Source organism: Leptonychotes weddellii, chromosome 4, assembly GCF_054177405.1.
Source record: "Leptonychotes weddellii isolate Sample4059 chromosome 4, ASM5417740v2, whole genome shotgun sequence".
Lineage (NCBI taxonomy): Eukaryota > Metazoa > Chordata > Mammalia > Carnivora > Phocidae > Leptonychotes > Leptonychotes weddellii.
In genome coordinates, this window is record NC_138372.1 from 168,042,515 (window position 1) to 168,065,966 (window position 23,452).

General features: G+C 47.4%; 1 protein-coding gene across 3 annotated transcripts in view; it reads right to left on the bottom strand.

The window, feature by feature from the left end:
- Positions 1 to 4,506: 4,506 nt before the first annotated feature.
- Positions 4,507 to 23,452, bottom strand: part of AGO2 (argonaute RISC catalytic component 2) — a 105,367-nt gene continuing 86,421 nt past the window's right edge. For 2 of the 3 annotated variants that reach the window (XM_081816626.1, XM_081816623.1), the window contains 5 exons: positions 22,616 to 22,810; positions 21,377 to 21,511; positions 17,713 to 17,814; positions 16,877 to 17,076; positions 4,507 to 16,600 (listed from right to left, as the gene is read on the bottom strand). In XM_081816626.1, coding sequence (XP_081672752.1) covers positions 16,492 to 16,600; positions 16,877 to 17,076; positions 17,713 to 17,814; positions 21,377 to 21,511; positions 22,616 to 22,810 — 741 coding nt within the window. In that variant the 3' untranslated portion in view covers positions 4,507 to 16,491. Of the gene's footprint in view, positions 16,601 to 16,876; positions 17,077 to 17,131; positions 17,296 to 17,712; positions 17,815 to 21,376; positions 21,512 to 22,615; positions 22,811 to 23,452 lie in introns of those variants that run through there. The other variant, XM_081816625.1, reaches the window with a different exon arrangement.

A 23,452-nucleotide genomic window follows, 5' to 3' on the forward strand; every position in this document is an offset into this window, starting at 1 on the left:
ATTTTATTAACTGTAAAGAAAAAAATTTCTTTATTAGAAGCTGTATGTAGTTTTATAGTAAATGCTTTGTGGAATTAGTTTTAGAGCTCTCTGTTGTTCTGATGTCTTGCTTATTATCTGAGACTTCTGCAAAATTTAAAAATAAGCATTTCTGGGCTGCCTGGGTGGCTCAGTTGTTAAGCGTCTGCCTTTGGCTCAGGTCATGATCCCAGGGTCCTGGGATCGAGTCCCACATTGGGCTCCCTGCTCAACGGGGAACCTGCTTCTCCCTCTCCCACTCCTCCTGCTTGTGTTCCCTCTCTCGCTGTGTCTCTCTCTGTCAAATAAATAAATAAAATCTTAAAAAAAAAAAAATGTGTATATTGAAAATCTCTCGGGGCACCTGGGTGGCTAAGTCAGTTAAGCGTCTGCCTTCAGCTCAGGTCATGATCCCAGAGTCCTCGGATCAAGCCCCTTATTGGGCTCCCTGCTCAATTGGGAGTCTGCTTCTTCCTCCCCCTCTTCCTCTGCCCCTGCCCTCTCTCAAGTAAATAAATAATGTAAAAAAAAAAAAAAGAAAATCTCTCATTTTACTGTTCCTTTCTTTACAACCAAAGTAATTGTTTTTACTGTTCACAAGAGAAAACTATAAGCCCTATTTTTTTCCCCCACTTAGAGTAAATTTTTGGCTCTTGTCTCTTTAGTCTCTTTTTAAAAAAATTGAGTTATAATTTACATCTAGTAAAATCATCCTTTAGTGTCCGGTCTGTTGGTTATGTAAGTATCAATATATGGGACAGTTCCATCACCCCAAATATTCCACTGTATCCCCGGAGTCCCTTCCCTTGTCCCCAGGCAACTGCTGTTGTTTCTGTTCCTCTTGTTTCTAAAATTTTAAATTTTTAAAAAAAATCCCCGTTTTGATACAGTTTTGAGCTTTGACAAATGCAGAGTTGTGTAACCACCACAAGATTCAACACTGGTATCGCCTTCCCCCAAATTCCCTCCTGGTTAAATCCATTCCAACCGTTTACCTTGGCAACCACTGCGCTATTCGTTACCCATATAGAAGTTCACGGACTTTTTCTGGAAAGGGCCATATAGAAAACATTTTAAGATCTGTGGGCTATATAACCTGTCACAGCTGTTGAACTGTGCCATTGTAATAGAAAAGCTGCCATAGATGATACAGAAAGGAATGAATATGGCTTATTTCAGTGAAGCTTCAGTTCTGGACACTGAAATTTGAATTGTATAATTTTCATGGGTCATGAAATAGTCTTCTGATCGTCTTGAAACATTTAAGAATGTAAAAGCCAGGGCGCCTGGGTGGCTCAGTCGGTTAAGCGACTGCCTTCGGCTCAGGTCATGATCCTGGGGTCCCGGGATCGAGTCCCACATCGGGCTCCCTGCTCAGCGGGGGGTCTGCTTCTCCCTCTGACCCTCCCCCCTCTCATGCTCTCTGTCTCTCATTCTCTCAAATAAATAAATAAAATCTTTAAAAAAAAAAAAATGTAAAAACCATTCTTAAGCTTATAGGCCATACAGAAACGCAATGGGCTGGCTTTGGCTCGCAGACCGTGGTTTGCTGACCTGCCTTTCCCATGTCGCATAGATGGAACTCTACGGTACAGAGCCTGTGTGTGCAGCTTTGGTGACGTGTAACGCACAGGAGAGTCACGTTACTGCGGGTCCCACTCCTTATTGCTGAGTAGGCTCCCGTGGTATGGATATGTAGTAGTGTTTCTCCGTTCCCCAGGTCAACGGATAATTCCCAATTTGGGTTGTTTCCAGTGTTGATGATTACAAATAAAGCCCTAGAAACATTTGTGTACAGGTTTTGTGTGAACATAGGATGTCCACTTGAGTGAACATACTTGAGTATATACTTAGGGGTGGAATTGTGTATTTAAGTTCATAAACTGCCAGACTTAACAAAGTGGCTGGACCATTTTGCATTCCCACCAGCAGTAAATGAATTTCAGTTGCTCTGCATCCTCTGCAAAACTTGGTAATTTTTTTTTTTAATTTTAGCCATTTTCATGGGTGTAGGCTTTAATTTGCATTTCTGTAATGACAAATGTAGAGCATCTTTTTATTTGCTTATTTACCATATTTTCTTTGGTGAAGTGTCCAAATCTTTTGCCCATCTTTTTATTGGGTTTTCTTTTTGCTGAGTTTTGAGAATTTTATGTATTCTGAATATAATCCCTTTGCTAGATTATGGGATTTGCAAATATTTTCTCCCAGTCTGTAGCTTGTCTTTTCCTTCTCTTGACAGCATCTTTCAAAGAGCAGAAATTATTATTTCTCTTTGAGAAGTTCTTAATTTTGAGGAAGTCCAGTATGTCAGTTTTTTTCTCTGGGGATCATGCTTTTCTTGTATCTAAAAACTTGTCATCAAACCCAGTCACAAAGATCTTCTCTGTGTATTTTTTTTTGTGTGGAGCCCAACATGGGGCTTGAACTACAACCCTAAGATTAAGACCTGAACTGAGATCAAGAGTCGGACAGTTAACCGACTGAGCCACCCAGGTGCCCTGTGTATCTGTTTATTTAGTTTTTATTGTTTTTATTTAAACAATTATCTTTTTAAAATGCCATGCATGGCCCCTAGTATCTATGCCCCCAGTAACATGTTGCTGTTTAAGAAATCCCCAGGAAAAATAACCAGCTGAAACATTCTTACCACATCCTAAGCACTTCAGATCTGGTTATTTAGGGAGCCCCCCCTCCTTGGATTCTCCTTGCGCCACACACCCGTCTGTTACACTAGCGTCCTCATTATCTCTAGAGCCTCACTTCTATATTTGTATCAGGTTACCAAAACAGTTGATGAAGATTAATCTTTCCTAGTCAGAAATGTTAAAAATAGCTGATATTAAAGTGGCTACTGGGGGCCACACCTCTTCTACTATTGTGTACCTGTTCATTTAATCCTCCCATAACTTGTAAAGTGTCCGTGTTTTACAAAGAAGGGGATGGAAGCTCGGGCTAAGGAACTAGTCCAGGACACACCTAGGAGGTGGTGGAATTGGGATTCGAATCGCAGACCACATTCTTCACTGGACCATGCAGCTTAAAAAAAAAAAACAACCCACTTTCTCCCCACTCTGTGTGGGCTACATTCTTAACTTGGCCATTAAGAACCTTCATACTGATCTTACTCTACTTTGTATCCTATGGTTTTCCTAGGGAAACCTTCCATTCCTCCTGGTATGAGCTCCTCATCCTCTATGGAGCATAAACACCCTCTAGTCAAGCGGCTTTCTCTCCTGAAGTTTTTTCCTAATTCATGTAACACCATCATACAGGGTTTTTTTTTTTCTTATTTATTTTAGAGAGAGCGCACAAGCAGGGGGAGGGGCAGAGGGAGAGAGAAACCCAAGCAGACTCCATGCTGAGCGAGGAGCCCGTCTCAGGGCTCAATCTCACCACCCTGAGAGCACGACCTGAGCTGAACTCAAGAGTCGGATGCCCAACCGACCGAGCCACCCAGGCACCCCACCATCATACAGTTTCATTTAATTAAACAGCAAGAATGTCACAAGGTGAGCCTGTATGTATTAGGTAAAGAGATTAGAGATCTCTCATCATTTTCTTCTCTTCCGGCTTCAGCTAGCGTCTCCCAGGGCCAATGGCACAGAGGTGCTGTATGGTTTTAGATACTAAGTAAGCAAGAAGTACAGGGTCCTGGATGTCTAAGCGAGGGGTGGGGTGGGGAGAACTTCATCTTGATTTTGTTAGAAAAAACAAAAGACTAGAACAAAATATACCAGAAGTTTTAAGAATAATTACCTATCAGTGTTGTGGGTTATAAATAATTTAAAATTTCATCTTCATGTTCATCTGAATTGTCAACATTCTCTATAATTAATACATATTCTTAAAAATAAAAAAATAGCTTTCAGCAAGAACAAAGTCTTGGCCTGCTTTAGCGACCATGTCCATTTGGCATCCTAGGATTTTCAGCCATTTTTTGGCTCCCTTACGTCCAACCCTTCTTTCCCAACAAGCACATACTCTTTACAGTGCAGACAGTGGAGGTCATGGACAGCCCAGAGTGGGGCGACCAGGGTGGCAGAGCTACGTGTAACCCCGGCCCGGGCAGAGGGAGTCACGACCCACCAGGATGCGAACCCTGGATGTGGTCAGCTCGGACTCCTCCCACACGACACGACCTCAGGGCAGGGCTCGCACTGCTCTTGACTGGGGCTTCGTTGAACAGCTTTTTACTTCCTCCTTTCTCGTGGCTGCTAGAGTAGAAACACCCCACTCCTCCTAGATACCAGTTTTATTTTTCCGATTCGTTCCTGTGGTTTTCATCCCCAAACCCGAATTCTCAGGGAATAGTGCCCACCTCTTCTGAATACACTGTTCAAGGAGTAGGTCCAATACTTGCAGACTAGGCCTCTAGACATCCGTCATGGAAGGCAGGCTCCCCCCTCGGAAACCTGGAATCTTAATTTGTGCAGAAGGAAGTGCCCAAATCTGTCAGTAATTGAAGATCTTTGGGAGAGGCAGCTGTAAATATGAGGAATTTTATTTTATTTTTTGCTGACATACTATGAGGCAAAACAAAATTGACACCATACAAAATAACTTTATAAAATATCATTCACATCATATTTTATCAGATTTACAGCATTCTGTGCATGTTAAGGGTTATGTAAGGAGGTGAAAAAACACTATGCCAAACTTTTAGTATTAGTTTATATACACACAGTAAGAAACAAAACAAGTTAACTGTTAGGTTTTCCATGAATTTATTGCAAAAATAGTGCAAACTACGTAACCTAGTAAGCTGTAAAACAAACTCGAAAGGACCCAGCTAAGCTTAAACACGACAATAGATGCTCAGTGTCTCAGCCTTTAGCTCTCTTCACCGGTTTATCTTTTGTCAATCCAGACCACTCCCCATCTGCTGGGTGAGGGTGAGTGCTGGGGATGGAGAAACGCGAAGACTGGCTCTTCGGAGACCAGAGCCGTCCGGCTGCCTGAGGCCAGGGATTCCTTTAGGATCATGCTACTTACTCAATGGCAATTCTGTGAGGTCTGTGTTGAAAACATTCAGATGCCATCATGTCTAAGTCCGACCTTAGGAGGAAGTTCTCCAAACCTCTTGATGACATGGAGAAAAGAATTAAGAAAGCAGCATGAACAGAAAGGACTGGGAACATTATTGTCTACTTGCACACACGGTACCCTTTTTCTCGGGTATATTTGGGTAAAGTAGTATTCTACTGGTGGGCAACCTTTGAACCAGATACTGGAGTTAAAAAGACAAAAACAAAGGATACTGTGTCCCGACAAGAGTAACTTTAAAATTTCTTTCAACAGTCTATTGGGGTCCAAAAAGCATAGATCTAAAAACAAAATAATAAGAGCAAAACAATGCTACATATAAAAGCTAAAGAAACAAAATGCAGCATATTCAGGTTCTTTTTCTTGAGGTACCTATATAAATTTAATCACCTGCCCCAAAGTACTCTTGTTAGGTCAAAGAACAAAATGCTGACTGGTGAGCCGATTGCGGGGCACTCATCACTACTGAGAAAGTGCAACAATGCTGATCTCTATATGCAGCATACTAACTGGGGAGCGACTCTTTACAAAACAGCTGAAGTACTGACCTGATGGACGCTTAACAATGAGAACACTTAACTAGAATCATCCCATTTTGTTTCGAGATCCTGCAGCAAAAAGCCTCCCAAATCAACTTTCAAAAGTTTTGCCACTAAGGAATGTTGGTCCTCTTTGTAAAATTCAGAGATCTCTTTAAAATAGTAAAACTATATACTACAGGAAAGAGCCCTACTTTTTATTTCTTATTGGTATAAAATCAAATTCTTAAGACTCCAAAATATTGTGTTACCTCCGAAGAATTAAGTTAAAAAAGATCACCATAGTAGGAAAAGTCTAGAATTGTAAACTGCCAAATATAAAAGCATGGAAAATCATCGATCTCCTACCTTAGTTTCTCACCTGCCAGAAAGCTTGCCTAACTCATGGCGACCCCGGGCCTGCTGCTGAGTGCAGGCGTGTCGCCCCCTCCAGCCGGCCCCCCGCACCCCGCTTTCCCCGGCTGCCCGCGGGCGCAGCACCTGCACCAGGATGGACAACAGTCCACTGGCTGCACGGGAAACACAATATGCCAGAGGAGCAGGGGGCGCGGGTGGCCACGCAAGCCACAGGAGGAGCGCGCATGAGCTGTTCGTGGCTGCCTCTTCATTGGCACAGAAAATGAAGAGAGAGCTGTCGGTATGTGCATAGAAGAGTTTGGAATTTGTTTGTAAAATGTTAATTTGCTCTTGGACATTTTTTCCTTTTCTTTTCACAAGAGGGCAGTTGGGATTTCAATAGATGTGACTAGTTGGCTGGGGGTAATCTATCAAATTCCATGGCCAATTGGGCTTTTCTCCCCACCTGCAATAGAAAACACTCCATTTCATATGGATTTTTTTCAATGCATTAGGATTCAACACAAAAGGCACAAAATAAATAAAAATTTATTAAATAAACGGAAATTACGGTTTCAAGCTTTGTGTGGAGTTATATCTTGCTGTTTGGTTACTTTTTCCAATTTAATTTGACAGACTTAGTAAATAGCACCCAACTGTTTAACTGAGGTAGATCCACATTGTAAAGAAAGCTGGGTCCCCTCCATTTTATGTCTAAATTTAAGATGCTTTTACAAAAACAAAAATCCATATAACCCTATGCAGAAGCGATGGCAGGTGGCAGTACCTGAAGAAAGCTTGGAACGTGAGCAGGTTAGCAAGTAAGACTGATGCCCAAATCATACTCTCCATCAGCCATAAATAAATAAATCTCAGACTGGAGGGAAAAAAGCCAAACCTTTAAAAGTAACCCTGAAAAAGTCTCTAGACTTTCAGAATAGGTCTTCTTGACTGACTGCCACCGAAATGCACAATGGTCCATTTTCATCAAGCAATGGCAACAGCCCAGCCAGACCAGAAAGAGCGAGCGAGCGAGCGAGAGCGAGAGATCTGGATCACTGAAAGTTTCCCTTTGTAACTCTGGAGAAAAGACTGGTTGGATTATGATATAGCATCTTGATCTGAACAGTTTAAACTCACTGCCTAATGTTTTTGCATACTCTGAAACTTACAATTTAACATCTGATTAAGGCTTGAGTTACAGTGGCATTACCACCTAGCATCATGCAAGCATTGGACATCCTCAACACACAGGGAATGGCATGAAACGAGAGACAAGGACGTGAAGCCTCAGAAGTGTATTTAGCAGGTACTATAATTTTATAACGAATTTTACAATTCATGTAGCAAATGAGAAATTATACAGAGAGGCCAATGTATATAAATACTAGTTTATACAGGAACTTTGAATTTACAAAACAGCACTGCACGGTTTCTCTACCACAAGCACAAGACGCCGTTGCAAGAGACCGGCCGCACAGCTACGAACGGGTTGCAGACGGTACACACAGGACCGCCCGATGGGCGCCCCTGTAGCTGCTCAGCTTCTTAGAAAACAGTAAACTTCCAATGGTCACGATACAGTTCGATTCAAAATATCTTCTAAAATGTTTTATTGTGGGGGAAATTAAGAAGGGGCAAGCAAGATCCACCCATGGAACTTCTGAATTCATTTTTGGTTCTTTTTCAATTATTTTATAAAAATAAAATAAAACTAGAAAAGTTGATAAAACTCAGGGTTAAAAGCCCTCCATACGTATTCGGTAAGTAAGCCGCAGTGTACCAGAGGTAAGACAAATCTGCATGTAGACACTACATTCTTTTCTTGTATTTAACGAGTTCGCCACCCTGCTGCACGGAAACTTACAATTATGCTCTTAAAACTTTTTAAAAAGTAAAAACTCACTTGCCTCTACGGTTATAAAATATGAATTCATACCTTCAACAACTACATTAAAATCCACTATCAAACTCAGGACTCAAATTTCAATTTAGTGCTAAAACTACATACCTTCAGGAGTTCGGTCACATGTATATTTGGCTTTGAAGAGGAACCCAAAATTAGTAACATATCCTCCCCTCTGCAGCCGGCGCCTCTGCCGAGGGAAAGACCTTTGCCTTTCAAAATGGACAGCTCAGTAGAAGGAAGGGCCAAGAGGAGCCGCCAAGAATGAGTTTCTATGCATTTTAAAAATAAATAACATTGGATTATTTCCCCCACTTAAAAGCAATAAAATCATCCCTTGACAGGGTAAGGTGATTTTTGTTTTTGTTTTTAATTAGACCATCAGCCAAGGAACTGCTCAGTACCTGGCTTGGAAAAGTTAAGAGATAAAAAATGCGTTTTAGGCATGTCAAAACTGGGAGTCCTCTATGCACAGCTCACCCAAGTCAGCAGCTTCCCCGCACACCACGGAACAGAGCGACACGAACAGAAAGCATCCCCGAATAAGGACAATAGGACTGAATAGCACCTTATGTCTGAGGACTTCACACGCAATTCACAGAGACACGATTCCAATTCCTCTTCTAAAAACCTAGTTCCAGGACACTAAATATTTAGCTTGGTGAATGACTCCGAGGACAAAGCCACCAGGTTCTGCCGATGGCCACGGTCAATGCCTGACTAAGAGATGGATCTTATGCGGATTTCCTGGAATCCCAGTGGACGTGGACTTGGGAAGGAAGTCCTGCGACTACGAGAACCTCACGTTTTCCGACACGAGGCAGTGTGCGCGGGCATCACAGTTTACCGAGTCAGGAGCTGAGGAGCAGACACAGCTTCAAAGGCAGAAGGTCAACGACTGACTTGTGGAATGGTACAGGCTTACTTCCCAATAAAAACACAGCCCCAACATGATTCCAAAAGGACACTGAGGACCAGACTTTAAAGGCACAGAGGCTGAGACTGGGTCTTCCAGAACACGCTCAGTCTGGTACTGATGGAGACCAGAGGAAGGCCTGGTGCCGCCTGCTCCCAGGGTCTGAGGGACCTGCCCTCTACCCCCGCCCCGAAATCGTTCCCACAGTCTCTCTAGAGTTCCAAGGAGCCTCGGCTCCCCAACGCGAGCACCTAGTTCTGCCAAGTGGTGCCAAGGAGCCAAGCAGTCAGCCTGCATCGCACCCCCGACCCGACTGTGTGGGGGTGTTCTTGGGATCAACTCATGGTTTTAAGGACCTTGATTCAGAAGGTACTTAATGGAGGGCGGCCTCAACATCTAGGTTCCTGGAGACACTTGCGGGGGGAAGAGTTAATATTTGGTGTTTTAGCTTTAACTCTGAACTACTTAAATCCAAGGAGGTTGTAAATAGAAGATAATTCAGCCTCCTCCCACCCCCCAAAAAGGGAATGGGAGTGAGGTGAGGATTCGACTCTTCAGTCATACCACCAAGGGCATTTAAAGATGCTAACACATCTAAATGTTTCACACCGACCAATAAGAGAAAAGTGTTAACAAAAGCACCAGTAATCTTCAGTTCCCTCTTCTCAAATAATTTCTCATGAATGCAAAGATGGTGGGAGAGGCCCACCCCGGGATTCTGGAGACATGTATACAAAAAGCTGAGGGGTAGGTCTGAGTTCAACAGTTCACATTACGGAATCAAGGAGAGGGCCACTGTGCAGTGTCCCCCGAAACACCCTGAATGGGATTCTGGTTGAAAATGAGGCCAACCCAGAGCACCCAAGCAGTTCCAGAAGCAGGTCAGCAGATGTTGTGGCTACCCACCCAAAACATCCATGCATCTTGGGGTGGGCTGTATCTACAAAACAGTGTAATCGCAAAAGTACAAAACATTCTTAGAAAGACTGCAAAGGACACTTAGCTCTTTCAGAATTAAAGCACGCCATGAGGCATGAAAAGCATCAAAACCCAAAACAACAGTGCTAAAGGCAAAACCTTCCCGGTAACATCATACTTGGAACCTCTCTGGGCCGACGTCAGTGTCTGATGAACGTCCAGTGAGGGAGCAGAGCAACCTCCACGCACCCAAATGTCTGGGACTGCAAAACCACCTGCCTGCCCCTCAAGAATTTAAGCGCAAACCAATGGAGGTGTTTTGGAGCAAGTTCGAACCCTCCAAAGACGAGAGAACGTAGAGAACCTAAAGACGAGATGTGAAGGAGGCAGAGGGGACACTGACGGACCCACACACAGTGCGTGGGCAAAGGACATTCTGACAGCAAAGTGGCTGATCACAAGGAGGGGTACCCCGAGCCCGAGCAATCTCTCTCGGGGCAGACTGCCTGTAAGTTAGCATCAGAGGACCCAGGGTGCCGGCAGCAGGAGCTCCTACTTCAGTGCTGGCTGTGGACCCCGCGTTCCTTTCCAACAAAGGGCCCTGGACTCGAACAGAACATTTTGCTTTTAAACCGCAGATCATGTTTAAGTAGGAAGTGATGGTAACTCAAGGCTCCAAAGTCAAAGATCAACTGTAACTGCGTGTTTTTTTGAAACCATACAGCCACTTTAGATGCATTATTTAGAGAGTTGGTGTTCCAGCACCTTCGTGATTTTACAGGGTGTACAGAAAGGGAGAAGAGTGCAGAGGGAGCCATTTCCAACCCATTCATGAGTAAAACAGAGAAGAAAGTGCTTTCTTACAGCAAACAGGAAAGTGAAAAGCCAGGACAGCAGGCCGTTTCAGGGCTCCCCCACCCCTGGCCCTGCGTGGAGATGCCCCCGCCAGCCTGTGAGGACGGCGCGGGAAGCTTTTCCATTTTCTGCCCGCTGGCTGCCTAGAACCCTACATTATTGAGCTGGGCAGCCCTGAGGAGTCCCCGGTCCGCCTCTGATACCCCCGAGGGCGAGAAGGGGACTGCCCACGGGTCACAGTATGGCACACACATTTTCAAGCCTAGAACTGAAGAGAGAGAGATGTTCGCCATTCAGTTTATTCAGGCAACATTTTGGCTATTTTCAGTGTGGATAGCTACGCTTAAGAACAAGCATGAACCTATTGAGAATTCAGAGGTAGCCTTTATCTGCATCTCTTTCTTTTTAAACTAAAAGGTATTTAGAAACCACCTTCTGTAGTGATTTGGCTAAGCCGATACATTCACTTTAGACAATAAAATGGCAAAACGTAACCAACAAAGCATTAGGGAGGGCACCGCGATGGCATCGAACACACACTCATGACCAGTTCGGGTCTAAAAGCTCCTGTGTGTGTCCGATTCTGGGTAGCCTGACCACAAACAATTACACACTGTGGGCTGGAGCATGTACTTCTAATCTAGCAATATCACAAGGCATAAAGGAACAGCACTGGATTTCAGGTCTCTCTAGCATCTACCTATGTATGGGATAAGCCGCAAATGACACTTTTGACACCACAGCGATCTCATGTCTTCAGAACGGTGGCTGACCAGAGAGAAGCGAGGGGGGCCCCTCGCTAGCTGTCTGTTCACACTGGCCACGCAGGGGCTTCCTATCCAGACCGTCAGATGCTGGATGGGACCGGAAGAAAATGCATCAAGGAGCCATGGGAAAACAAAAAGGAATTAAACAGACCCAAAAGTGTTCAAAGGCTTTACAATGAATCCTCTTAAAATCAAATCTTCAGACCTCAAGGGGAGAGCGGACTCTCCTTTCAACAGACTGCAAACTTCCTTTCTGTGAAACAAGAACACGAGGCTCGTTTGTCCTTCATGAATGGTCAACAGACGCGGTTATGGAAGCAGAGCAGAGCCCACGCGGCTCTAACACATAATACTGGAAACGTGGCCGTCCCTACAACAGAGCGACGTGTTGTGTTCATATCATTTTTGCTAACCTAAATCTATTTACAATCGTTTCAAACAAGTACAGCAGATGCAAAGTTGGACATAATAAAAAGGAAGTTGTCAAAAAATCAGTGCAATTATTTTGAGTTGAAAATTTTCCTTACAAAAGAGTCAGCATGTGTGTGTCACAGAGAGTTAACACGCGCACTGTGTCTACACTGAACACACGTCACCGCAGCCGAGCCTGCAGGCAGGGCAGCTAGAGAGATTCTTCTCGGTTACTTTGGGGAAGGGTTTAAAATATAAATAAAATACTTGCATTCTGAAAGTGAGGCGCACAAACACTGAGGAAGTTTCTGTTTATTGTACATTCCTTTCTCATGAGCGTGAGAGATGAGTCAAAGAGAGGTCACAGGGAGATTTCTATGGCTTGTCTGGGCCACTGGGATTGTCCACTGTCTGGATTATGTCAACTTCTAAAGCTCCTCCTAATGGAACTGCCTTAAGTGTGGAAAATGCCCATGAAAAATCCTTTTAACTGTCCACCAGATCAAAGTCCCGTTGAAGGAGTACATCCAGATCCTGACGGCTCCACGAAACAAGCCAAGTGCTTCCATGACGACGAGCAACCGAGAGAAGCCGTCCCAGCCCCCCAGGCCCCCTAGAGACAGTCTGGGTCCCAACTACTGCAGGACGCTTGGCTGGTCTACCCTTAACATATTGTATCAAATATATAATTTGACTGAAAAACTGCCTTGTAAAAATAAAATTTAAATCACCCTGCAGATCAATGTAAAATTACATTGCCGCATATATAAGAAAAACAATTCATTCAGAAAAGTTACATTTGTGGCTTTCAAAAATAAATCATCCGGCAAACTTGCAGGTAAACATTAGGCAATTTATAAAAGTTGGGGAAAATAATTTCTATCATATCCATCAGGTACCACATGCACTGGGATATCCACATCGGCCAAATCGAACCAGAGCAGAAAGAAAAAAATAAATAGCAACATTTGCATTTAACAACAATAAAAATAACATATAATATAACATCAGTAAAAGCAACCCCCCCCTCCCCCCCCCCGCTGTAGGAACTGAACTCCAACTGTCTTTTCCAACGAGCACTCCGTGACCAGGGGTAAACATCAGTAATAGCAGTGACCGTGGCCAACCTCCCAGAACACGGACATCACTCCGCTCCTGCCGCGTCCCTCTCGGGCCAACCTGCTCAGTGGCCAGGGGTCGCCTGTGTCTCTAGAGAGCAAACATTCATCCAAGGGAGTGTGAGTACACTACCGAAAAGCAACGTCACCTTAAAAAGTAAAAGCAGACCCTACGATGTCGTATCAAAAGTGTGTATGGGAAGACTTCTCAAAACCAAAACCAAAACCAAACAATCCCTTTCTAAAAGCACACGTGTGCCCAGTTTTACAAAAATGTATCAGAACTAGGGAAGTCTGAGCTTGGAGAACACAGGCAGGATGGAATCTCAGCGTCACCAAAGGGCACTTCCACGACGCGGCGGCCGTCCTCGGCTCCCCTGGGCTTCCTTCATTGCTCTGTCACTAGGGTGATGGGAGGCCGGACAGAATGGACAGTGATGAAGGGGTGGGAACGGTCATTCTTCTTAAAGTGAACATTTTAAAATCTACTAGGAAGAGTACCAGTAAAAGAATCTGATCGGGAGACCTCTTTTAAAGAGACGAGATAAATCCCAGTTTTTCTTTTAAATGAATCCAGATTTCTACATCATAATTTTCACATTCAGTTTGCTTAAAGCAAGGCACACCTTACTTAACAGTGGGGTAGGGCAAAGCCAGCGCGCAGACGCCTCTCAAATCTGCAAGGGCCCCAGGCCTCGGGCGACCAAGCGCAGGCGGAGGACGGAGCTACCCTGGGAACCTGAGCCCTCTTGGGGCCACGGAGGCCGAGGCAGCCCTTGGGGTGGGAGCAAGCACAGTTAGAGACGGGCAAGGGCCCCTTTTGGCTTCCACGGGAACTGGGCTCAGACTTAGTCTACTGCACTTTGAGGTTTTACGCTATCTCAAAATTTATCCTAATAATGGGGGCACCGGTAGAAATTTGGGAAAACAATTATTTACCTGAGAAATTGTAACTACAGCCATTTGAATTCTGAATCATCAGATGCGTACAAAGGTGTGCAGCTAAGCTAGCTGGAGACGTTTGGTCTATTAATGCTTTTAGTATTAAAAGTTTTATAAAACAAGCACAGGGCTACAAAGAGAACCCTTCTCAAAGTACTCTGGCCCATTAAAATTAAAACCTTTCCTTCAAAATGATAAAAAAAAATTTCCGATCTAATTTTCTGCCAGCATGCGATCTCTCCTGGGTGTTGCCTTCACGAGCATCTGCCTGTGCTGCCAAACGGCCCCTCCCCGCTGGGCCCTCGTGCTCGGGGGAGAGGGCTCCTCAGAAAGCTCTGGATCAGGGGTCCTCAGACTTGAGGCAGCCCTGGAGCCCCAGCTGATGGTATCAAACACAGACGTCCAGCCCCGGCCCCGGAGACCCGGGGTCAGGAGTCTGCATTTTTACCAAGCACCACCACCAGCCCAACCACCCGGACCCTGTTGCGGGGAGTAAAAACACACCTTTGAGACACATGGTTCTAGATGATCCTAAAAATGGCTGAAAACTAACCTCATTTTAGATTTCAAAAGTGTATTAGTGAAAAGACTCCCCCCTTAGCTGGAATGCTCCCGGTAATTTAAGCCAAGAGTGTATTGGTGTCCTTCTGAAAGAGGAGAAAGTGCCACTTGCCAATAAAACAACAGGGAATTGCAACATTTCTTAGAGCAGAGGCTTCTGTTCGTTTAAAAAGACCAAAAAAAAAAGAAAAAGAAAAAGAAAAAAACAACCAACCAAACAAAAAAACAAACCCAGAAACAAAAGATACAGCAAGAAGAGGCTAATGCCATTAATAAGACACCCACATGCACACACAGACACACACACGCACACATCACTCTGAGTATATATCTTCACAAATAATAGTCACCCCTTTGTCATCGCCACCCAAATCTCGGCCGAGCGTCCACCACAGCTCCGCCCGCGGTTCCCTGCCCCTCCCGCGCCCCAGAGCCGGCAGACAAGAAGACAGGGTGGGCGCTATCTCCAGCACGAGGCGCCCCGTCGGGACCCTCGCCCCACCGCAGTGCCAGAGGTAAATGTCAGGCTGGGCTTGGGGGGGGGGCCGTCAGCAGGGAGAGGGAAACCGACAGAGCGCAAAGCAGCACTAGGGGAAGGCGCGTCTCCTTCCCGGCATCTCTACACTGAACGTGGATTTGATTTTTTTTTTTTTTTTAATTGTCTACAAGGACAAACAGCCCACTTAGCACAAACAGAGTTGTCCGCTGTTACCCCTTTTCAAGCTGTCCATGGTATCACGCTTAGTGCCACGGCTTCTAGATGGGCAAACCCACGTCTGGGGCCCCGAACGCAAATCCCTTCTGCCGGCCTTGCAGCCAGCCACCTCCGAGGGCCGGGGCTCGCCGCGGGGCCGCCAGCTCTCTGCGCGTTTCAGTGCATAGATCCTACGAAACTCGTCTAACAGAACCATACACAGAGAGAGGTACACTCTGACACATGGACTTGTTTCCCAGGAATGGAAGAATAAATACATTCCGTTTGTGCTTCATCGGCTGAGCAACACGCGGGGACAGGAGGTGGGGCGGCGGCGGCACGGGGCTGCTGTGCCCGCGCTGCGCCCGGTCCTCCTGAAGGTACAAGGCTACGCAGTCGACGCGGGGGAAGGCGGGTGGCGGTCACATTGACTCAAGTGCGTACTCCTGTACGTCAGCACTGAGAACCACAGGAGGTGGTCCAGTCACCAGGCTCCCAAACACTCGTGATATGCTAAACAGATCACAATAAGCACCCCGTAGTCAATAAAATGAAAAACAGCATCTATCTATCACATTAATACTGCAAACCAGATATATATATTTTTTCTCTTACATTAAAGACATAACAGTGAAAAAGGATTGTACTGTATTTATCACCACAGACCCGTATTCTTTAGAAACTTTGGAAAATAAATGTCACAGTCCTATAGGACAAATCTTACGATTAGACTGTCGGCATACTGTCTTTTTTCTTTTTTTAAATAAATTTTTATTAAAATGGCACTTGTCTGCCAATCGCTCTGGACCTATAAATGTTGTAAACACACACGGCCCATCTTCTGCCCCCGCTCCTTATTTCGAGCTGGGCGAGAGGCGGGCAGTGGCGGTTCCAGACGCTGGCGGGCGCCTCGGCGGGCCACCTGCCCTCGGTCCCGAAGAGCTGGCGCCAGCCCTGTCAGGGGCACGCTAGTACCACTCTGACATAAACTTTAGTGACCACCTCAGAATGCTCAAGGCTTTAAAACCACAGCTGTGCTCTGTGTTGCTTTCACTCTCTGAGAACGTTCACAGCTAGTTTGAGCCCACCAATTCCATAGAGAATCATGTGTTAAAAACAAGTAAATTGAATGACCAAATAAATTAAAAATGTTTTAAAGCCCTGAGTTCATAGACTGGTTTTAGGAGATTTTTAGGAAACACGGGACTCTATTTTAATAAGCAGCTTATAGATTTTGGCAAACCATATTTCCTACGACAATGGGGTCTCATACAGGTCTGCAGTTCAAAATCCAAGTTTGAAATCTGGGACGGAAGGCATTCTGGAAAATGGAGAATCTACTAAAATCAATGACGTCTCATGTTCGATGCTGGCTGTCACGGAAGGGCTGGGCATCTGTTGGTCTGAGTGTAGCTGGTCTCATGTGAATCCAACTCGGTACACAATCGTAAACACTAAAACATGTCAAGCAAAGTACATGGTGCGCAGGGTGTCCTGATGAACCTGGACTGCCTTTGCCAACGCTTGGTGGTCTCGTCCATTACTCTGCCCGGAGGTATGGCTTCCTTCAGCACTGCGGGGACGGGAGGACAGAGAGAGAGAGAGTGCAGCCTTTAATGCACCACGAGGCAGAGCGCTGATAACAAGTTAAGACGAGGCACCAGCTATCTGGGGAGGTGGCCACGCAGCGACCAGGCAGCGGGGAAGAGGCAGGCACCTGGGCGTCTGTGTCACGCTCGGCTCCAGCCGACGGGGCCCCCCTGCTCCCCACTCTGAAAGCGCAGCCGCCAAAGCCGGCCTCAGAAGCGACCCCTGCCGTGCCCCCAGCCGGGAAAGGCACACCACCCACCTGTCATGTTCTTTGTCCACCAGGTGGTACCTGGCCCGGAAAGCCACCAGGTGGGCGTAGTATGCTGGCGCCGGGATGGACACGGATCGCGTGCAGCGCACGTAGGTGTGACACAGCTGGTAGGTGAGAATCTGCAGCTCGTCGGAAGAGAAACGATTGTCATCCCAAAGCACGTGATAGTGGGAAGGCCTGCTTGTTCCCTAAAAGCAGATCAGAGGGTCAGAGGAGTGAACGTGCGAGAAGTCCAGAACTCACCTACACGAGGGCACTGCTGACAAGCCACGCTTCCGTCACCCTCTGCACGGAGGACTCAGTGGGAGAACGCTTAGGGGCAAAAACCTGTGGGCCCCTTCATCGGTGGGCAGAGGCCAGCAGTCTTGAGGTGACGATGGGGCACATGGTGACCTTCCCTGTACGTCCTGCAACGTGTGTGGCGGGAGACAAGGCCGAACCCCGCTATGTGGGCAGGAGCGGATTCTGAGCACGTCCGTCACCTGCCGCCCTTCCCGCGGCCTTGTCACCACTCCGACCTCAGCTCGTTCGCTAAGCTCCGGGTGCACGGGACACCCTGGACCCCACTGGTGCCCCTGGCCGCTGCACCCACTACTTGCACCTGACCTCATCTCACCTAAAATGGGAACCCTGACCAGAGCACGCCAGTGGGTCCTTCCTCCCCAGCACCCCACGCCCCCCACCCTTACCTGTCCCCTGGCTACCCGCCCAACTCCCCTACGCGCCCACTGGGGTGCTTGCAGGAGGCTTGTGCTCCGTGTCTGCGGGGCATGTGGCCCACGTCACGGGGACACCGAGACTGGGCAGCGGGGGCCTGTCCTTACCTGGATGCCGGCGTGACTACACAGGTAGAAGTCAAACTCGGTCGGGTGCGTGATTTTCGTGTCCACAGTTGTGCCTGCTGGAATGTTTCCACTTTTCCCAACCTTCGGCAATACAGGAACCCGTCAGATGTGTCCAGGGACCACAACGGAAAGCAAGCAAGCACGTCAGTCTCGCTCACACCACCTTCGGACGCTGGGCCTTCCTGACCACAGGTGGCCCTATCTCGGCATCTTTAAGTTGGCTAACTAACACATTGGCTCGGCGCAACGGCATTAAAAGAGAACCTAACCGATACTAACCCCTAGAGGTAAGTAAGTTCCTGTCCTATGAGGGCTGGGTTTTCTCCCCCCAGGTCTCGTAAAGGGAGAGAAGTGCAGCTGTCTTCCCTTCACTGAAGAATCTGCATGTAACGCTCGAAGGGCTCTTCATTCCCGTGGAGGTCACCGACATACAAATCTAAAACCGTGCATGATGGGCACCTGACGGGCCATCATCCACGCACAAACACACCCAATATTCAAGGCAGAAGAACGAGAACACCCTGAAGGCGGTCAGGAGCATCTGCACTTGGTCGGTGGCTCAATCACCACCACCCAAGAGGGCATGCTGGTCCCCCCGAGACCGTCCGAAAAGCAGGGGGATGGACTGGGCTACACATGATATCAAACCACTTAACTCTAAGTTTACATTCTAGTATCACAAAGTCACTGAACACCCAGCTACTGCTACTGGGCCAGCAACGCCGCCAAAGCTCTAGGACCCAACCCATGATCAGTAAGTCACTGACCTTTCAGTTCTGCAATTTTCAAATACACATACGCGCGCGCGAATCCCCAGTGTAACTCCTGTGCACCTTCAGATATGTATTTTACTTCTTGCCAACTTTTTTCACACCTTCCTATTTTTAAAAGTAAAATATTTGAAAATAGTGCCCCCCCCTTTGCTTCCCTTCCACGTAGCAGTCTCAGATTTAGCCTTTGTCATTCCTACATGTACTTTTATTTTTCCCTACACATTTAAGTCTCCATCAGCACTATACTGTGTTACTTCACAGGTTTTCCAACTGTGCATGGGTATCATATATATTCTGCTACTTGCTGTTTTTGTTCAATATTTACGATTTGGAGATGTATTCATGGGATACACAGAGTCTATCCTATTTACCGCTGGGCAGTGTGCCAGCATAGGAATACACCACGACCCTTCCTCCTGTTAGTAGACAAAGTTTTTGCTATCAGAAACAACGCTGCAATAAATATTCTTATACTTGTCTCCTTATACACACGCAGGTGGGTTTCTCAAGGGCTAGAATTACCAAACTGCATCCAAGTTGGCTTATCAGTCTGCACTCCCATCGAAAGCACAGGAGAGTCTTCATATAATGCACTTACTCTGTGCCAAGGATGATGCAAAGTGCTTAGTGTGTTAGCTCAGCTCACCTTCCCAGCATCCTTAGGAAGGTGCGACAGGGAGGCTGACATCCGTGGTGATGCAGCCCAGATGCTGAGGGGTGGGCTATAGCCAGGCTGTCCGGCTCCAGACCCAAGCTCCTGACCATGGCCCAGCACCCACATCCTTGCCGACACTTTGCTATTATCAGGATAACTTCATGAGTCCCCCCAACATTTCCCATTCTCTGAAAAATTTTGTGTAAGATTATTCTTTGATGGTTTGGTAAAACTTGCCTATAAAAAATCTGCATAAACTTCACAAAATAAGATAAGTACTTTCTCCTTTTTTCCTATTCTCTGCCACACTTTAAGATCATCCATTCTTGAAGGTTTGGTAAAGCTTGCCTGTAAGACTCTCTGGGCCTGATGCCTTTTGGAAATGAGGATTAGATTATCCTCCAGAGCTGATTTCAGTAATTTATGTGATTCCACAAACAACTCTTTGTATCTATTTCTTCTTACTCTTCTAATGTATCTATCAGCATAAAGCTGTTACTATCCCATGATGATTTCAGTAACACATCCCCCTTCTGGGTCATAGTCCTCTTTTTGCTCTTAATATTGTTACAAATACCCTTTTTTCCTTGTTGAGTCTTGCTAGGTTTACCCATCTTCAAAGAAGCAGGTTTTGTTTGTGTTCATCTGCTCTGTCTTCTTCATATTCTCCTTCATTATCACCCATTCTGAGAGGGGCTGGGGGTAGGAACAAGCCAACTTGGAGCCCCCGTGACTCATGGCAGGGGCAGGTTACAGGCGGAGGAGGGAGGGAGCCCACGCACACCGGCTCCTCAGCCTTCCCTCCGCGCCCGGGACTGGCAGCTCTTCTGTCCTTCCTGTACCTTCAGCCTCACTGGGTGGTTCTTCTTATTTTCCGACAGATGTATCGAAGTCTAGCCTCTTCTCTCCAAGAACCGCTTCAGCTGCACTGCATAAAGTCTGACATGAAATTCTCTTTTTATTCAGTTCTGATTACTTTGTAATTTTTATTCCCTTTGCATGTTTAATGTGTGTGCTACTTAGAAGTGAATTTAAAATTAGAGTCTTTCTTAAATGTCTTTCTAGTTCTACTGCTGATTTAAAATTTAGTTGTATGATTAAAAAAAAAATAATGTGGGTTGCCCAATACTGAGGTTTGGAAATCTCCTGAGATCTCCTCGTGACCGGGTACAAGGCAACTTTCATAAGCCTTCCACGTGAACTCGACTGTCAACGGCTGCACGCTAACCGTGAGACCCGGCCTGGTCACTTCACCCTGCCAGTCTCTAGCTTTTACCCATCTGTGGCTGCCCCAGCGTCTGACACTGGGCGGTTAAACTCGCCCTCTCTGACAGTGGGTTTGTCAGCTTCTCCTGGGAATTCTGTCAGTTTTTTGCTACACTGTATTTTTTTCCCTTTATACATATTTTTAGGTCACTGCGTTAGGTACGTCCAAGCTCGCAGTTGTTCTATCTTCTTGGTGGCTCACCCCTGTGACTGTGACAAAGTGTCCCTGTCTCTCACTAGCGATCTGTACTTTGTCTTTCGCTTAGACAATGAGCATTTCTCCCTTGCTGTGCCTTCTCTGGCCAGATGTGAAGCAGCTGCAGGGCTGCTGGCTCTCACTGCAGTGTCTCCTTCCCTCGGGGGATGTCCCTTTTCTCAGGCATCTACCTGATGCTGGGTGGTTTAGGACAATAGTCCATGTGTAGGATTATTTTTATTTCTCCTGGTGGAAACATGGAAAATACTTGTGACAGGAAGATCCCTACCTTTCTTCAACTGTCAGATCTCTCAGCTGTTGTATCTAGAAACCCTGCCTCTCCCTCATGCTCATTCTTCTTATTCTGGAACGGCCGGGAGGTGCACCCGAGAACGGGCTCCCCCGGAGCCGCCTTCAGCACTCCAACCTCCCCCAAGGGTCCCCAGTTTGCGGTACCCCACCTACTCTGCCCATTGCCACGGCTGCCACAGCCTGTTTCAGAGCCAGCTCTCTGGTAATTTCTTTACTGGACAAATGATGTCTCCTGCCCGCTCCTGTCCCAGGCCCGTGGGATTTACGGGTCCAAACGTCTCACCAGACCGAGGAGAGCCCCTCTCCGGCGCCGAAGGCTGGGTCTCCGTGAAGCCCCTCTGCAGCGTGGCTCTGGGCGAGGGCTGAGCAGAGACCCGTGTCCCTCACGGCCCCACAGCCCAGGGCCAACCTCGGGCCGCTCCTTCAGCCCCAGAGCCTCACCCTCTCGTTCTTGTCGGTGCAGAAGAGCCGCGTGTGGTGCCTTTTCTGTACTACTATGAAGGTGATCCCCGGCTGGTAGTCCTTTTCTAACTTGATGCACGCCTCGCGGATGGCCAGCAACTCGTGGTGGAGAACCTGAGGGAAAGGAAAGCCGTTTAAGGATGATTCTCTTTTTACAGCCTCTCTCTACCTCAGAATAAATCCCTTAATGACACGCGCTATCTGCCCAATACGTGCAGTTCCGGGGTTTGGGCTCCCCTGGCTTGGGATTAGCGGCGCGACTTTGCCTTTCTGCTTTCGGGTTTTTTTTTTCATTTATATAATTGAGCAGATGAGACCCAGGTTTCATAGCTAAATGGTTTAAACTAGATAATGCATAAAACTGCTCAGCACGGTTTCTGGAATGTTCTAAGTGCCCCATAAATGGCACCCACCATGGGCAGGAGTAATGCGGCACAAAGGGAGACATAGACAGGAACAAATCAACAACTCGTTCTCTCTGCGGGAGAGGAGGAACGCACACTGGCCCAGGAGTTAGACCTGAGTTCAAACCCTAGCCCTACCGCCAAGCAGCTGTGTGGCTCCGGGAAAGCCACCGATCCTCTCCGACGCCCAGTTGTTTTCACTTTTAAAATGGGAACATCCTACCTTGCAGGCTTGCTGCGGAGACTGAAGTTAAGTACAAAGCGCTTGCATGTAAGTACCCGGGAGACAGGGTACAAAGACAGTAAGACACTGTTCTCACCATCTGGGTCAGAGATAAACAGGCAAACAACCTATCACGCTGTGATGAGGCCATTACAGGGACACACACCTCAGATTTTTAAACACTGCCCGAATTAAAATCGTGCTACGATGTTTCCAACGTGTCTTGGGTTCCGCGTTGAGAACCCAAGCTGTGGGGATTCCGTAAGGTGTGGGCTTTGTTCACAGAGCGAAAAACACAGAAGGCACTGACCCCTCTCCAGCAGGGGGGAGCTCGTGTCCCTCCCGTCCTGCCTCATCCCTGCCCCGTCCTGCCTCGTCCCCCCCCCGTCCTGCCTCGTCCCCCTCCCGCCCTGCCTCGTCCCTCCCGTCCTGCCTCGTCCCGCCTCCCACGCGCGGCCGCATGAGCCGTGGGGCGGAATGGACGCCACGTCACTGTGTCCATCGGGGAGCCCGGGAGGCCACTGTGCAGGATGGATGGGTGACTCTCGGGCATTCTGAGACCCCAGGCAGAGAAAACTGCGAGGCGCCCACCTGCTGGAACTGGCCCTCAGAGACGCCGTCGCGGTAGAAGATGATGCGCGTGGGCTTGAAGCGCGTGGACTTGTAGAACTGGATGAGGAGCTCGCGGACCATGGTGGCCAGGTCCTGGATGATCTCCTGACGGTGCTGCTGAACCCGCACAGTGGCGCAGTAGCGGTTGGGGTGCGCGTCCATGCTGCCCACGACCTGCCGGGGTGAGGAGGAGCGCTGCTCTGGCTGCGCCCGGAGCGCGGGCGGGGACACGTCGCCACCCCAGCCCCACGGCGCGGGAAGGGGCAGTGGCCTGTCGGAGGCGATCTGCTGCCTTGGTGGGGTTTTTGGGACGTGGGCAGTAATGTTTATAAACACAGGACAAAGAGTAGCAGCTGCTGAGAGTGTCTAACAACGTGGGCAATTGGGCGCCTGGGGGGCTCAGTCGGTGGAGCGTCTGCCTTCGGTTCAGGTCATGATCCCGGGGTCCTGGGATTGAGCCCCGCGTCGGGCTCCCTGCTCGGCGGAGAGCCTGCTTCTCCCTCTCCCACTCCCCCTGCTTGTGTTCCCTCTCTTGCTGTGTCTCTCTCTGTCAAATAAATACATAAAATCTTAAAAAAAAAAAAAAAAAGTGGGCAATTGGGTGCCTGGGGGGCTCAGTCGTTCCGCGTCTGCCTTCGGCTCAGGTCATGATCCCAGAGTCCTGGGATCGAGCCCCGCATCGGGCTCCCTGCTCAGTGGGAAGCCTGCTTCTCCCTCTCCCACTCCCCCTGCTTGTGTTCCCTCTCTTGCTGTCTGTCTCTCTGTCAAATATATAAATAAAAAATCTTTAAAAAAAAAAAAAAAGAAAGAAAAATT